Below are 17,181 nucleotides of genomic sequence, written 5' to 3'. Positions count from 1 at the left end.
GCACATAACTCTTTTGTTCACGTGCACACGATGAGATTCCATTTTGAAATTAACCGGTGTGCTCCTTAGGTCACTATTGTTTTCGGTGGGATTTTACGTCAGGCGCGCGCCCTCTCAGACCAAAAGCATGACCACTGAGAGCTAATTCGGATTAATTAAAACTGAAAAAGGTTGATTAGATTAGGCAGATTGACCCCAGGGATAAAACTAGGGTTTATCAGTGGATTTCAGATTTTTTTTCTCCCCTTAATTTGCGGTCCCATTTGTGCCAAAACATACAGCGAAGCTCCTGTCAATCACAGACCACAGCTCTAAGAAACTTAGAGAGCTCCAGCACACCATGATCCTCCAAAAAAAACCCCCAAGAAAGAAAACCAAGAAGAGTTGGTGCATCAGTTTGGTATATTCATCACATGAAAAGCGAGTCACTGTGCATATATAGTCATCCATCATCTCCACAGGAAGCAATCATATCTACTGTTGTTTTAAGTTCCTTTGATCTCTCTCTCTCTCTCTTCTCTCTCTCTCTCCAGATCTCAACCTTGCGGGATCTTGCCTTTCTGTTTCATCTCCTTCATCTGCTTCTTCTTCCTCCCCTTAGTCTCTGAAATTGATTCTCAAGAAGTTTCAAGCTTTTTTTTTAAGCTCACCGTCTTTCTCTTCTTGATTCGCTTCTTTTTCTTTCTTTTCCCTTTTGGCCCCCAATTCTAGATCAACTGCGAGCACTACTTCTGATTAACACTTGAACAATCCTGAAGTTTTTTTTCTCTTTGTGGCCAGAAACTGAGCAAAGCTAACCTTTTTAGTTTCCTTTTTCCTTACCTTTTTATCTTTTTTTGACCTGATGATCTGTGAACTCTGGGAAGCTGCCCAATCCTGATGCAGCTTGTCGATGCTGTGTGTATTCGTTCTCTAACGTTGAAATCTGCACGACCCAACTCTTTCTTTCTCGCTTAGATTCTTCTCCTCGAATTTCTAAAAGAAAGCCAAAGTGTCGATTTTTCTTTTAGCAAACGGGTCTAAGGAGAAATGGGGTTCATATTCTTTTCTCTTCTCTTCTTGTCCTACCTATTTGCAAATAACTGGTTTCGATACATTTTAATGGAGCATCCGGGGGTGCTTATGGATCGACAGTCGTTGTTTGCGGGTGTAGCATCATCAAGATTCACATATAGTTTTTGCATCTTCCTCTCGGGGTAAGATTACTAAAGGTTTTACTTGAATTCATGATTAAATCGTGGGCAAGTGCAAAAGAAAGGTTCCTTGGAAGTGTGAGAATCTTGATGATGCTGCATCGGCAATAAAACGACTCTTGCAAAGTACAACACGAAGCACTCGCTCTCTCTCACGCCTCCCCATTTCCCATTTAAAGCCTTAACGAGGAGATACTAACACTTCCCTTTTTGCATCAGTACCATCTATATATTTAAATACTCATAAAAAATCACGGTATGGATCTATTTGCACTCCGCTAATTTTTTTTCTACTGTTTGGTCTATACTTGGAGGAAGAAACCCTAAAGATTCTATAGGCCTTTTTATGGAGCAACTTGGGGCTATTCTCTGACATTTGCAAGATTTATTTTTGCTCTTCTGAGTAAAAAGAAGAGCTTTCAGTTGGAAAATGGTAACTTCTTCAACAGTTTTCTATAACTTTTTCATTATAATTGTCTTTTAGATCTTGAAAGTGTCCCTGACTAGTAGTTTCTTGAAATGAATGCAGAAAGCACAGTTTTTTCTGCAACTGAAGGGAGAAAATGCGTTGTGATGTGTGTGGCATTGTGATTCAGGTGATTTTTCCGGATTAATTTATAAAATGCATTACTTTCAAGGGCCATTCTTCTATCCTTTATTGATATTGGTTTTTGTTACAAATTACTAATTTCTAGGCAGTCCCATTGTTGAAGAGGCTGATCCAAAAGCTGGGAAGAGAGGTGATTTGAATACAGCTTTTTGATTGGGGACTTCTGGAATGAGCTGAAAATGGGGAAGTTCAACGGAAGTTTGCTTTGTGATCTCTCTACATCACGCCTTTGTGTAGGGTAAGTACCACTTTCAACACATGTGAACCTATTAGCAGTGCCTTCTATTAATAATTGGTACAAATATTCGCCCCTAATGAGCAGGGTTGATCGCGTAAAACACCTGCCTTCCAAATGGAAGTTGTCGCTTAGACGAAATTAGTGAAATGTGCATGTTGGTCAATAGACGAACTTTTATAAAAATGGAGGAATCGCAAGGTGAACCTAATTAGAAGAAAAAGAATCCTCGATGTAGTTTTTCATTTGGGCCAAAGGTTAACCTTGATGTATTTTTAGGGGTATGTATATGGAAGGTGTATAGTTCTATATATGGACCATATACAGGCGAATCAAGTGGGGAAAAGAATGTCCTGTTGCCGTTGACAACACTGTTTTTTGCTTGGCCTTAGCAATATTCATCATCCGTCACTCTCTTAAGTGGACCAACCCACAAATTGGGCATCTCAACACACATGGACCCTCATTGACATGCTCAGTTCAGACCTCAGTTCCACCTATTTTTGCCTCTCCACAATAATAGTACTCAAAGCAATTAAAGTTCTTTCCCAATGTCTTTATTTGTTCAGAGTCGTCCTATTGTGACAATGATGACACGTTTGAGTTGAAGAGATCTTGAGTATCTGTGTGGCTCCATCGTTATCCAATTCCCATTTCAAGTTGCAGAGTATAATCCGCATCACACTCTCAAGATTTGAGCTTTTAAAGAACCCAGCTTTACCATGACAAGTTTGTCTACTTTTATGAGGTCTTGAGTTTGTAATATTCTGTCACAGACGTCTTTTGGATCCACAAGCTTCAGACTCTTGTCTTCCGACTAGAAGCATACAAATGCCATTGGTGAAATCAGTCGGCAATTCAATTGTTACGCTGCTGACTTAAGGCCCTAAAAGTAAGGGAGAAACTTCAAATTTTCGGACATTTTCTCCCAAGCCTCTAATCTTCCCCATCCCCTTCTTTGAAAACAAAGCCTTAAGGCATATTAGGTAGTTTCTCTTTCAATTGGTTGGACTGCAGCCAGCGCCCGTGATCTAGTAATTAATGGACGAGTATTTACATAGTTATCATGTAATGGTGTGCATAATCTATATGGTTTCCTTGAATATACGTTCTTATCTACGGTTAGATATTGCCTGTTTGGCTTTATTAGTAGGAATACCACAAATATAGGCAAATGATTTGGTAGCTGGGTGTTACTTGCATATTCGGGTTGGTCTGCCAAATTGATGAATGAAGTACTTGATTGTAATTTAATGCATACATGGTTACACAGGTGTATATAATTTGAACCCACCTGATCAAGAAAAGATCAAAAGCAGAAATTCGTTGAATTGTTTCTTATACTACTGTTGGACGAATTCTTTTCTTTAAGAGCCAAAGACTTATATTGTGTGAAGATTCAAGAAACATGTTCACATTACATATACATAGCATACACAAAATATCAACATAACTGCATCAAATAGACGATGGGAGACAGAAAAACAAACAAAATGACGAGAATAACAATCAAAAAAGAGTATGAGACGAAGGGTGTTGGGATTCGATCTCAGGTTTTGTGGTCTGTAGCTATGTTAGACAGACAGTTTTGCCTAAAAGTTATTCAAAGCTATGAAGTAATGAGTCCACAATGTGTATATGACAGTTTTTTCACACTAGTCTATACTAGGACTGTTTCTCGATGTCCAGTGCTTCTCTTTTCTTGCCTTATCTATCTATATCTTTCATTCTGCGAACTTTGGGATCATCATCCATCACAAGTTTTTGACTTGATATGAGGTAGAATTTTCTTGATTTGAGTAAAGGTGACATTCTCATCTTAAGAGCTTGCATGAGAAGGGTCATTTTCTGTGAATATTATTTCTGATGGTAAGTGAAGAATAGAAGCCGGTGTTTGATAGAGGTCCTCATGTGATTCTACATTCCTAAAAGTTCGTATGCAGAAGTAATATGATCGAGCTGGGCATCAATCATTCCCTCACCGGCTTCTTATATAGTTGAAGCTCTCTCCAATTCTTCAGTCAACTTGGCCGGTTTTGGCAATGATTCTGCAACTCGTGGGAAAATAATAGCCACGATCGATCGTTGTGTTGTGGTCAACATACATTGTTGAAACTCCTTGTATGCATTTTACATGCTAATTTCTGTAAAGTTACTTAAGAATATCAAATAAAAATGTCCTAGAAACGAGAAATGCATATCATATCGATCTTACTTGTCAATATTGCATTCTCCTGTAAGATGACGGTCCTCACATTAGACATGTCCTTGTTAATTCGTGCCTATAAGGATGAAGAGTTTTGATAATTTCCTTAATATCTAGAGGATCTCTTGCTTTTGAGAAACATCATATGACCCTCTTAGTTATCATAACACATAATAGTAATAATTTCATCTAACATCGAACTAATTGATGCACGGGTTGTTCCTACTGGATTCGTGTACTTCCTTGTAAAGAATGAGAATGCGAACCTCTTGCTAGTTTTATATGTACTTATCAAACATGGATCCCTCTGTCCCTATGGTGCCTTCCCTTGGGGTCTCCAAAAATCTCAAGCAGTGATCTGTGAGTTGAAATTTATTGAGGTATTAAGGGAAGTGCAGCATCCGCGATAGAGGATCTTCTCCCATATTTACAAGTAGGAATCTTCTCGCGCCTCCTATATGGTTGTGATCGCATGATCCTCATGAGTATCTGATTGCAAGATAAAACCATCCCATTATGTTGGTCAAAGTGTTTATCTTGAAGGAAAAACCTATTTCTTTTTCAGGATCGATTGTGGTATGGTAAAGGCTACTCTCACATACGATGCAAGATTATTAGCAAGAGGAGGTTATCAAAGGAAAAAGGTAAAGAACTAGGTCAAGTTTAGCGTGAAATAATGATATAAGTAGCAATATTTAGTCTCTCTCTCACTCTCACACACACACCTTATTTCTTATATTTTTTTTGTTTATCTTGTGCACCAAAAATAACTATTTAACATAGTGCAGTCGACGTGGCCATATTTCTTCCTCTGGCATGGGAACCAAGCTGGTTGGCATTCATAAACTAGATGCTTCAGAGAAGGTACAATCTCAGTTGGGTGATGACTTTAACAGATGTAAGACTACTCTCTCTCTCTCTCTCTCTCTCTCTCTTGTTTCTATGTTTAGTTCATGTACTGATTTTGTAGTTGAAATTGAAATTTTAGAGAGAAAGTTTGATGGTCCCCCGAGGGTTAAATAATAATGGTGGTCCAGGTCCAGGTCCAGAAGAGGGTGTACGAAAGGAGACATTGCATGGGAAAGTTCAAAGGACCATATTATTCGTATTGGCTTTTGCATGGGCGTGGGATCTCTCTCGGGGGACACTTCACATCACTCGACAGATCACATATTCAGCGATGGCATCGAGGCATCGACCGGGCCTGAGCCTACACCAACCCCCCACCACTCCAGTTCTCTTGATGCGTCTCCTCTTTGTATCAACGAATGTGTGTGCCTATTAACGGCATATATAGCAAGATGAAAACCATCCCTTTTTACCCTTTCCCTTTTTTAGCCTGAACCAGTCACATTTCGTGCATGGGACTGATGTTCTCGCGTCAAGTTCGACCAAACTCTAAACCGTTCATTCTTAGATTAAGGGATAAGCAAGGATTGGTGAGTTTCGGCATTGAAAGATTGAATCGAGTAAGCATAAATGATCTGAAATAGTTTCACATACGTTTAGAGATATATGGTTTTAATAGTCTGTCCAGCTACGGTTTCTTGGGTCATAGCATGGTTGGAGTTAGTCTTCGGTAGGGCTTTGATGTTATGGAGTTGATGTGCGAAAAGAGAGTTTAACATGGACCATATTGAGTCGTACAATTCCATTTGTGGCTAGAACTACAGGCAACCTAAAGTGTGGTAGTCACACTTGATGGTTGAGCCGCCACCAACTTTTCCTTTGCTTTAGTACGTCCATCGACTAACCCTGCACAACTGACTCTGGGTCGGCGCAGTTGATCAAAGAATAGGGAGATTCTTAGCTCACGAATTGGGGGCCGCCTGTTCGAAATTCACAGTTTATCCAACCAAGACGCAAGTGGCCAGAATTTTCAGATCAGTTCAAATATTGGTTTACATTGTTTGGAAATGATGAAAGACGTTTTTCAGAAGAAGTCAGAAAACCATGTAGGAAACTTGTAGATTTTCAAACCCATGCTAATTTCGCAGAAGCAGAAAACTTCCTGTAATATTTCACCATATTGTGCAAGCTTCCGTCGATACTTCATAAAGAAAGAAAATCATCCAGTTCCTACACTTTGAAGTGATATTCACAAAATGGTAGGATAAATATGGTCATGAAAGCTTTTTGCCCCATTTGATTAAGCTTTTCAAGATTGAAGAAGAAGGCTCTATATTTAGACTTGTCAAATGAGTAGGTCGGGTCGAAAATGGTCCGACCCAAATTGATCCATTTAACCTGTTTTGACCTATTTCCATACAATACAAATCTAGTGACTAATACCCAACCCGACCCATATTACTAAAACACTGTTATATTTAACTCATACCCAAACTAAGGTGAAAGCACGGAGTGAGCGACGCTGAGATCGAGTGAGGGAGAGAGAGTGAAAAGAAAGTCATAAAGATGGGTTGAGTCTAAGTAAGTTGTGAACCTATTTATTATCAATATTAAACTCATTTATGATCCATATAGTTTGGTATTAACTCATATACAACCCATTTATTGAATATAACTAACTCATATAACAACATAGCCCATTAAATATGGGTCTATGACCTATTTTGATAGGTATATAAATATCAGCAAGACCACATCCACCGCCTCAGATGAAATATTTAAATGATGTTTTCAATTAAGTTTAGTTGGATGACCTTAACACAATTGGCATCTCTAAGTCAGAACTAGAGGAGAACTTATTAAAATATAAGGAACTCAATGGTGAAGACTCAAAGCCCTCTCGGTTAACAATTAATTGAGTTTTATTATTACGTAAAACACTCAGCATTAGCCAGCTCTGCTCAAGAAGCTAATCGGCACGAAGGATAACCGGCACATGATAGATGACATGTCATAATAGAAGAATAGTAACAGCACTGCTAGGATTGTCGGAAGCAAACGACATAAATAGGAAAGATTTTCGGGATAAAAGTAGATTAGTGAATAGGTGCGCTCAACAATAATATGCAAAATGTAACAAAAATTCAAACAAACGGAAGATGGTGGAGATACACCTAGCATAGAGCACTAAGAAGAGATTCAAGGCATTCTCTGCCTATAAAATCAAATGCAACCTCAAAGAGAAGACATACCCTAGAATCCTCATAATTTGCCTTACTCAGAGAAAACATGGCTCTCTTGCAAAACCCTTCTCTCTCCCTCCCTCCCTCTCTCTCTCTCTCTCTAAAATCCGTCCTCTCTATTCTTAGAAACTTCTTTAATCTTGTGAGGTATCAGCGGTTATCTTGTGGATGATGTCTCAAGTATATCTACTATAACGTTCAGTACATACGTCTAGTATGTATTAAATAAAGTTTGCAATCATTTTAATAAATCTGTAAGGTTTAGTATGCTTTAAATGAAGATTTTGATAACAATCCTGTAAAATTTGGTATCATAGCCATGTCGGATTAATCTCCTAATGAATAGATGTTTTATTTTATGAAAAATTGGGAAGTCACTAGGATAAGTTATGTTTTTGTCTCTTCCAATACTTCATCAGATTATAGTATTTCTTCTTTGAGGAGATTTAGATTGGCGTCGTCCATTTGAAACAATTGTAATGTGATCGATCAAAAAGTTTTCTTTAAGGACTAGATTGAAAGGATTGGAGAGAGTTAGCAGAATTATAAAATTTATTTTATTGTAGGTAATAAATTGATTAAAAATAACTTGAAGGACAAAAACTTGAAGGACAAAAACTAACGGTTTTGACTGAATATTCCAGAATTTATCGATGTTTGTGGCTATAAGTTAGATTTGTGCCATGGGTACCAGTTTAGGAGTTTTTAAGGTGCATTACAAAGATTAAAGTTCAAATTGTCAAAATAGGCATAGTTTATATTTTTTGTAGGAGGAGTTCTATTTGAAAATATTGCTCATGTTGATAAAAAAAAAGAGGAATTATATCTTCTTATACAATAAAATCGTCACATGTAATCCTTTCAATTATTTTTTATTTAAAAAAGGCTAGTTTTATGAGCCCTAGATGCATTAAATAAAGTCTCTTTTATTATAATACCGATCCTTTTTTTACCATGTCGTTTAATTTATTAATAAAATTAACTTGTCTTTTTTTTTTTTTATATCATCTATATGTGATAGAAGAGTAAAAGGGCGCTTTAGAAAAATGGATCATTATTAACCTTGGAAGGTTTTTCTTGTTTTCAATTTATGCGAGGGGAAATTTCAATTAAGGCTAGAAGTGCCCTTATTTTCTCAAATAAGAGCATGAAGTGAACTTTGTGTCAAAATAAGGCCTGAAGAGGCCATGGAGTCTCAAATGAGGGCCTAACCTCACCGATCGTCGGCCGGCGAAATATTCCGACCGGTCAAATGTATTTTCGTACAAAAATAATTTTAATTTTAATTTTTTTCCTTTTTCTTATTTTACTTTTGTTCTTCACCAGTGGCCGGTCCCGGAGGGTCGCCCCAGCCCGATCTGGCGAGGGACGGCCTCGCCGACCATGGGGGAGGGTTGCCTCGCTAGCTGCCTGCGAGGGGCAACCTTGCCAGATCTGGGCAAGGCCGAGCCAGCAAGTTGGCACTTGCCTCTGGTTGGCAATGGGATGGCGAGCAGCGGTCATAGGCTAGCCCTTGTTTTTTGTTTTTATTTTTTAATTTTAACTTTTTTTTTGAGTTTGTTTTTTATGGAAAAAAACACAAAAGGAAAAAAAGAAAGAAAAAATAAAAAATAAAAAAGACAAAAATGCCCTTGATTCCGACGAGGTTAGGCCCTTATTTGAGACTGAGATGGCTACTTCATATCTTTATTTGAGACAAGATTCACTTTAGGCCCTTATTTGAGAAAATGATGGCACTCCAAATTCTTATTTGACGCAAGATCAACTTTATGGCTTTATTTGAAAAAATGAGAGCACTTTAGGCCCTTATTTGGAAATTTCCCTTTATGTAATGTGAATGTTTGTCAAAGAATGTTTGTCAAAGAGGACATGTAAAAACCATGTACTAAAACCTAAAACTAAGAAATACTTCTAGATTCATATGAAAAATATTTCAGATGATACGAAATGAGTGAGCAATTAAAATTTGGCGTGTCTAGATAGGCTTTTGCTTTTTACTTAATTTAAGTATTACGACAAACGCATTTGGACTTTCTTTTATATATTTCAAAATACACGAAATTTCACGATACATTGTTGTTGACACTTAAATTTATATAGGGCTAATTCAAAAAAAAGCACCAACTTTATTTTGAGTGACAATTCTGACTTAAAATTTTTTTTGTCTCAATAAAAAGCATTAATTGTTACTATAGTCTCAAATCTGGCCCTCATGATGTGAAATTGTTTAAGCCAAATTTGAGATTTAAGTGAAAGCTAGTGATTTTTTATGAGACAAAAAAAAGTTTGGGCCATAATTGTTACTCAAAGTAAAGTTGGTGTTTTTTTTGGAAGGGATATGTTCACTAGAAGTCCTAAAACTTACAAAAAGTGTAATCAAGTCCTAAAACTTATCAAATTGGTTCAAACAAGTATTAAAAGTAACACCTTCAATTTATCTAACGGAAAATGTTGATGTGGCATTTTTAATTAATTTTTATTCAAATCTTATTTAAAATAAATTTAAAAACTAAAAATTTTTAAAAACAAAACAAAACAAAACTGAAAGGAAAAAGGGAAAAGGAGCTTTGCCGGAGGAGGGCCGGCTGAGGTCGCCGGCCCCCGTCAGCCTCGGGCAAGGCCTCGCCGGCCCCAGGCGAGGGCACCCAAATCTGGACTACGCCGGCCCTCACCTGGGGCTGGCGACCATCGCCCGTCCTGGGCGAGGCCTCGCCAGCCCTACGTGAGGGTCCCCGCTAGGCTTGGGTGAGGCATCGACGGCCCTCGTCTGGGGCTGGTGAGGCTTGCCCAGATCTGGGTTGAGGGCACCCAGATCCGGGTGACGCCCGGCCTTCGCCTAGGGTCGATGAGCCTCGCCAGCCCTAGGCGAGGCCTTGTCGGCCTCGGGGGCGAGGGCTGGCGACCATTGCTAGGCCTGGGCGAACGTAGGCGTCGCCTAGATTTGGTTGCCCCTAGCTAGGGTCGCTGGCCCTCGCTTGGGGCTAGCAAGGGCCGGTGACGTCAGTCGACCCCTTCGGCGATGGGTGGTGGCCACAACTTCCACATGCAGCCCTAGTATTTTTTTTTTCAATTTTATTTTTTAAAGTAAATTTTAGATTTTTTTTAGTTTAATTTATATAAAATTTGAATAAAATAATAATAAGAAATGCCACGTAGGAGGAGAAAAATTCATTTAAAAATGCCATATTAGCATTTTCAGTTAGAAAAATTCATTTAAAAATGCCATATTAGTATTTTCCGTTAGATAAATTGACGGTATTAATTTTAGAATTTGTTTGAACCAATTTGACAAGTTTTACGATTTAATTACACTTTTTGTAAGTTTTAGGATTTAATTGTACTTTTGCGATAAATTTTAGGATTTTTAGTGAACATATTCTTTTTGGAATTAGGCCAATTTATATATGATTTTTTTTTATATATTTTTCAAACTTGATATCTACATTTTGACGAAGTACTTTTGCTAGGCCCTTGCTTTCGCGGAGGAAAACAACCTCTCTTTCCGTCGGCCCCCTCAACCAACGAGCAACCTCCCTCCGCGCGGCACGGCGGCGCCGGCGCCGGCGCCGGCGCCGCTCGCCACCTCCATCGCAGCCAGGTACGCCGTCCATCTCTCTCGCTCTTGCTTCTCGCGCTGCCTCTCGACCATGCTCCGTCGTCGTTCGTTACTGAGGTTGATTCTTAATCATTGTTCGTTACGGGGGCTGGGCTTATTTCTTGTTCGGATTTGTCGCCGATCACCGATTTGCGTCGTGGGTTCTGGTTCATGGGTGCTCTAGTTCTTTGTATTGTCTCTTGTTGTTCCTCGAGTGTATGATGAGGTTTTTGGGGGCGAGGGGCTTGCGGATTGATTGAGTTCTTATCGGCATGATTTTGTGTCCCGAGATTGATTCTTGGAATTATGGAACCATTAGGTTGTAGCTGCTGTTCTTAACTTATTGTTGCGTGCAAAGCTTCGAGTGAAGTTTCCGGTTGTGCGCGTAAGGCGTTCGATGAAATGATGATGAGAAATCCATTTGACATTAGGTGCATTTGCACTGAGTTGGAGTTGCATTTGCCGTGTCTTCCAATACATCAGTTTTTGATAAGTTAGCGTGGGCATATTTGGAAGTAACTCGTTTTGGCAAATCTGATCCAAAACAGAAAACAAAGCCATGAATAAAAAGCAAAAAAAAAAAGAAAAAAAGAAGAAGAAGAAACCGAAAACTGATCCGAACCAAACCGAACCAAATTGGTCTTTCGGTCCGGTTCCAATTCGGTTTGAGCGAGTTTCGGTTTGGTTCGGTTTTTCAAGAAAACCGAACCAAACCGAACCGTTTAAACCCCTATCTGGCACAGTGATATCATGCTTTCTTGAGTAGAAATGGGCTCTGTTGTAGGTAATGCTGGATGGCCTCATGGGTGATCAGGAAAGGCATAGGATCTTGATGGTCTCTGATTTCTTCTATCCTAACTTTGGTGGTGTGGAGAGCCATATATACTATCTCTCTCAATGCTTGTTAAAGCTGGGACACAAGGTAAGCCAATGGCTCTGTCACTCACTTGTTGTGTTGAAATGCGGCGCGTATCCTTTAAGTTTCTACAAGGAGCAACTGAATAGAGTTCAATGACTTAATAATTCTTATGAGCTATGAGGCAAGGTAAGCAGTAGTATGTGACCCGTTGGGTATAATGGGCAGTTTCTATTGTTTATGTTTGCGATATGTTTATTACATTTTGCATTTCCCTGTATTCTTAATAAGCCGAATAGGCTCAAGTGTTATTGGCTGGTGTTGCTTCTGTAGAATTATAGCTGTTGTTGATTAGGTAGGATGTTTCGTGTGTGATTCAGGTGGTGGTTATGACGCATGCGTATGGAAATCGTTCTGGCGTGAGATACATGACTCATGGGTTGAGGGTTTATTACATTCCTTGGAGACCATTTCTCATGCAGAACACTCTGCCAACATTTTACGGGACGTTGCCGATCATGAGAACGATCCTCGTTCGGGAAAGAATTACACTGGTGCATGTACATCAAGCTTTCTCGACTCTTTGTCATGAAGCCTTGATGCACGCACGCACTATGGGTTATAGAGTTGTATTTACTGACCATTCGCTATACGGTTTTGCCGATGTTGGCAGTATTCACATGAACAAGGTATTGCAATTTACTCTAGCAGACGTGAGTCAGGCCATCTGTGTATCTCATACTAGTAAGGAAAATACAGTTCTTCGGTCAGGGCTTCCACCGGAGAAGGTCTTTGTTGTACCTAATGCTGTGGACACGGCCATGTTCACACCTGCTCCAGAAAATCCCAGAAGTAATGATGAAATCGTTATCGTTGTGATAAGTAGATTGGTTTACCGGAAAGGTGCAGATTTACTGGTTGAAGTCATTCCAGAAGTATGCAGATTGTATCCTCATGTATGTTCTTCATACCACTATTATTACTTGTGCATAATCATGCTTAGTTCTTTTGCCCTTCTTTTACTGAAATAAAGTTGATGTTGTGGACGCCTCCTTTGTGGATCAAAGCTCATGGGATATTGTTTCCATCTAAATGATAGCCATGGGGTGTTGGTGTGGAAAGTCTAGGTAGGAGTCCATGTTATGTTTCAGTCTCTTAAATTCATAATTACCTTTTCTGGAATTTCCATTCTCAGCACCTTTTTCTTCTCTGCTCATCTTGAGTTGCCAAAATACCTGTGCATTAGATTAATGTTCATTGAGTTTCTTTGGTGGAAGAGGCCTGTGATTATCAAACTATTCCCATTGCTGACTTGAGTAAAAATGCATTGAATCATTGCATTGTGCATTATTCTCTGATGCATTCTGCTTTTATCCACTCTAGCCCGCCTCTTGTTTCAGACATCTCAGTGTGCATGCATTTGCTTGCATGTATCTGTGCCATAACAACATATTTACTCCTATACTACCGATCAAATTGTTTTAAGCAGAAAAAATCAGCATTTTAGAAGATTTTCTTTTTTGCGTTATAAGCAAAGCATTTGATGGCACAAAGCCTGTAAGCATTTTCAAAAGTTGAATAAGATAATAAAATATGGAGACATTTAGATTTCTGCAATGCATAAGTTGCCATCTCCCATAAATCTATTGAGGTCTGTTAAACTAGATGAATGTGTAAGAGGTGACTCAAATATTGTTCTATATTCTTTCTTCTGGACTTTCGAGGATTTTTGAATCATCTGAAGAAAACCAAATGCCTTTCCAAGTGCGAGGTTTCACTCTCCACCAAACTTGTTGCGCCCCTTTGAAGGCAGTTGGATGAAGATTTAGTATATTGTGGGATCTTAAAGAAACTGAATCTGTAGGATCCTTACGAGCACTTTATTGTAGCTACATAATGGGAAGCTTTTCTGTTAAACTGCTAGAATCAAGTATTTAGTTTTGCTCTTTCCACATGCTTTTCACATTTCGGGCGTTTTCCTTTGTAGGTTTAACATATTATGATTGCTTTAAAGTCTTTTCCCATAGATGTGTGCCTTCATGCGAGTATCCTTAGTATATTTATCAGCTGAACTTTTATATAGATATGTGATTTATGAATGATGTACTGTTACTGTTAAGTGTGGGCTTCATGCTCTCAAATTTTGTCGTTTTACATGTCAAGGTACGGTTTGTGGTTGGGGGCGATGGACCCAAACGAGTGAGACTGGAGGAAATGAGAGAGAAGCATTTCCTTCAAGATAGAGTGGAAATGTTAGGTGCTGTACCTCATTCTCGTGTACGCTCTGTACTGATTTCTGGCCACATTTTCTTGAACAGGTATGGAGGTTAGGAAGCTATGAACACTTCTTTTTTCAATTTCGTATAACTCCCTCTGCTTCTAAGCAAGTGAGTTAAGCTCAATGTTTAATATAAGCTGAAACTTCTGCCCCTCCTTCCTGGAAAAATACCAAATTGTTAAAGATCTGATTGTGATGTGTGCATGTCCGATTGTTACATCAGTGAGGATTAGCCTTGGTAAGCTATGAAGTATTGATTCGAAATATGACAATTAAAGGACATATATATATAGTAATCAGTACTACTTTGTGGATCATGAAGTGTTTGAAAGATTGGAAAAGATTAGTCATGGAGGAGAGAAGACCTTGTTCTTTTTCTTGCCCCACACCCCCCCACCCCCCCCCCCCGTCTTTTTTTTTCTAGTTGTTGTGCTCTTTGCTCTATGGTTTAAGTTATGGGAAATAACTTACTGGGGTTGACCTTTTCCTTCGTCAGTCACCTTTCCCATTTTCATCTTCCATTAGCATAACAAATGATAGATTAAGTAATATGAACTAAAGGAAAGACCTATGACTGGTTACCTTGTTATGCTTATACATAATAAGACCTATTCTGTGTTTACAATGCAAAATCATGTTGAGAGGTTGTCAAACATTTTACATTTGTTTTTTTCGTCTTTGTAATATTGTTTTGATTGTCCTCTCTAAGGATTATATTAGTTTTTTCATGTCTGATTTCCGATTTACTTTCTCTACAGTTCTTTAACAGAAGCATTTTGCATAGCCATCTTAGAGGCTGCCAGTTGTGGACTATTGACTGTCAGTACACGTGTGGGGGGAGTGCCAGAGGCATGTTCTCTTTTATTATAGCAATTAATTGCTCGAAATATATCCTGAAACTAGCTAAGAGTTTATTCATACTCTTTTAGGTTCTACCAGATGACATGGTTGTACTTGCAGAACCTGATCCTTTTGACATGGTGCGAGCAATCAAGAAAGCAATTACTATACTTCCCACAATTGATCCACAAGATATGCATAAGCGTGTAAGTAACGTCTTCAGTGAGGCAAAAGTGGTGTTTGATCTTCTTCTTCAGTGGCCCAATTTCAATTTCTTTTTGCTGTCAGATGAAGAAGCTCTATGATTGGCATGACGTTGCTAGAAGGACAGAGATCGTCTATGACCGTGCTATGAAATGCTCCAATCAAAATCTTTTGGAACGGCTCACCCGGTATGAGATTGTCTAATACCAAATAGTGTTTTAGCTCCCGCATCCATAAAATCATGCGATTTATCTGCATATCGGTTGGATTCTGCAATATTCACAATGAATGCCGGGTTGATGTACTAAACAGCCCAATAACATGTCCCAGAGGTTGTCATTCATTGGTTTCTTTTGTTGCATAGAGTGACAAGGGCACGGCACAGCCACATGTTGTTGGCTAGGTTGTCACTGATTGTCTATAGAAAGGTTGCTGTTCTCGGAAAACTTGGCCGAAGCGAAGTCGTTTAGTGTTGGCTGTAATTGAGTAGTCACATATTTGTCGTTTAGTGTTGGCTGTAATTGAGTAGTCACATATTTCGAGACATTACAAGTGTATGATTCTAATCTTCTTTACCTTTAGGATTAGGATGCAGCAGTAGGCATGTTTATTGCATAGGTTCATGGCAGTGCTTTATTCCGTTTGGACATTCTTTTGACTACCATATGATTGCAATAGAATTTGCATTACTACTTATAAGCTGCTATCAACGAACTTTTGATCAGGTACCTCTCATGTGGATCCTGGGCTGGCAAGCTGTTTTGCTTGGTCATGATTATCGATTTTTTGTTGTTTCGTCTTTTGCAGTTAGTTCAGGTATCCGCATGTTCCTTTGGTACCTTTGACTTCTGGTCAATACCGTGCTTCAGGGACTTACTTTTCTTTTATCTTCCATCAGCCTGCAATTGATATCGAAGAAGTTCCTCATATGGCGATGTCCCTTGGAGAAGGTAGCAGTGCAGGAGACCATACTCCAGAGCAGAGCTCAAGATGATGGTCGACCCCGCGGTCAATGGCCTCATTTTTTTCATTTGTCGGTATGCAAAACTCAAAACTCACGTCTTTTAGATACTTCGTAGCAGAAGAGAGCTCAAGGTAACTCCCAACGACCGCCTTAAATTTTGTCAGATGGGTGAAGTGCGTGCCTCTCGAGATGTTCAATCTCAGATCTTGCTTTTAGTCTGTTCACGGATTTGATGTGAACGTTTACGGTAATACAGGGGGAGATATTCGTACAGCAACAGGTCACATGTTGCCATAAAAAGCAGATGACAAGAGACATGGTTATACCGCGAAAGTGTCGCGAGCTCGAGGCGGGAATCCATAAAGGCTTTTGCGTCAGGCTTGTGGTTCACTCGCGACTCATGAAGGGGAGAAAGAAAAGAATCGAAGTAGGAATGAACGAGGAAAACTAGTGCAACGAGAGAATGGTTTCTCGATTCTCCCTACTGGTCGCCATGTAATTTAATCGATGATTGTGTCGATTTAGATGGTTATTGTATCGATAATTGACTAACTAGCTATATCACCTGCGGTTGAGGTGACTAGTGAGAAGTACGGTTGCATGTAACTTCGTGCATTTTACACAGGACGTACTTCGTTGCATCTCTCAAGAGATTTTTTACAGATTTCCTGATCTAAGATTTTGTACTTATCTGGAATTTTTCTGTGACACGAACTAAGATAATTTGGAGTAAATACGATAGGGTTGTATTAGTTTGAGATTTTTATGATATTAGCCCTTAAAGAATCCCGAAAACACTAATTATAGAAAAATTGCTGGAGCATGGAAAATGCGGAAACGAAAAATTCCGATTGCGGGCTCAGCCCGGACCGAGCCGATCAGCCATGATTTATTTCGGTTAGATAAAAAGTATATTGATTGGGCCCGAGCCACAGGTTTGGGCTCAAGACTGTAGGCCCAATAAGTTTGGACCGAGCTTCGTATTGATTTTTTTTTGGTCTAATTCCTGTCTTTTATGTACATGTGCAATGTAGTGATCGCGGGGATTGAATCCCGGGCCTAGTATATTCTCGCCACAACCGTCCCCCTCAATCCCTATACCGACAGG

General features: G+C 39.2%; 1 protein-coding gene and 1 long non-coding RNA gene across 5 annotated transcripts; both read left to right on the top strand.

Annotated features, from left to right (window-relative positions):
* The first annotated feature begins 297 nt into the window (after positions 1-297).
* On the top strand, positions 298-5,702 carry LOC115678260 (uncharacterized). Its single transcript, XR_008817013.1, has 6 exons — positions 298-1,626; positions 1,723-1,789; positions 1,889-2,041; positions 4,810-4,888; positions 5,033-5,142; positions 5,233-5,702. It is a non-coding gene; the product is annotated as an uncharacterized LOC115678260 (long non-coding RNA).
* Positions 5,703-10,783: 5,081 nt separating this feature from the next.
* LOC115678177 (phosphatidylinositol N-acetylglucosaminyltransferase subunit A) lies at positions 10,784-16,825 on the top strand. Of its 4 annotated transcripts, none has more exons than XR_008816999.1 (10): positions 10,784-10,934; positions 11,716-11,853; positions 12,168-12,743; positions 13,951-14,105; positions 14,824-14,914; positions 14,995-15,111; positions 15,194-15,297; positions 15,835-15,925; positions 16,008-16,204; positions 16,330-16,825. XR_008816999.1 is itself a non-coding variant. In XM_056313393.1 (10 exons), the coding sequence occupies exons 2-9, from the start codon at positions 11,719-11,721 to the stop codon at positions 16,101-16,103; spliced, it is 1,365 nt and encodes a 454-aa protein (XP_056169368.1). In that variant the 5' UTR covers positions 10,784-10,934; positions 11,716-11,718; the 3' UTR covers positions 16,104-16,146; positions 16,330-16,825. The 4 variants fall into 4 exon arrangements, 2 of the variants coding, with proteins under 2 accessions (XP_056169368.1, XP_056169367.1); XR_008816998.1 differs by having other exon boundaries at positions 16,008-16,246; XM_056313393.1 differs by having other exon boundaries at positions 16,008-16,146.
* The last annotated feature ends 356 nt before the right edge of the window (positions 16,826-17,181 follow it).

The sequence above is a fragment of the Syzygium oleosum genome, unplaced genomic scaffold (genome assembly GCF_021117445.2).
Source record: "Syzygium oleosum isolate NSW1041296 unplaced genomic scaffold, Sole_v2.1 Sole_v2.07, whole genome shotgun sequence".
Classification (NCBI taxonomy): domain Eukaryota; kingdom Viridiplantae; phylum Streptophyta; class Magnoliopsida; order Myrtales; family Myrtaceae; genus Syzygium; species Syzygium oleosum.
The sequence above is the reverse complement of the archived record's forward strand: the minus strand, read 5'-3'. Positions and strand labels throughout refer to the sequence as shown.

Coding starts and splice junctions, on each gene's coding strand:
- LOC115678177 (XM_056313393.1), top strand. CDS start 11,719: ATGCTGGATGGCCTCATGGGTGATCAGGAAAGGCATAGGATCTTGATG. Junction 11,854..12,167: donor TGTTAAAGCTGGGACACAAG/GTAAGCCAATGG, acceptor TGTGTGATTCAG/GTGGTGGTTATGACGCATGC. Junction 12,744..13,950: donor TATGCAGATTGTATCCTCAT/GTATGTTCTTCA, acceptor TTACATGTCAAG/GTACGGTTTGTGGTTGGGGG.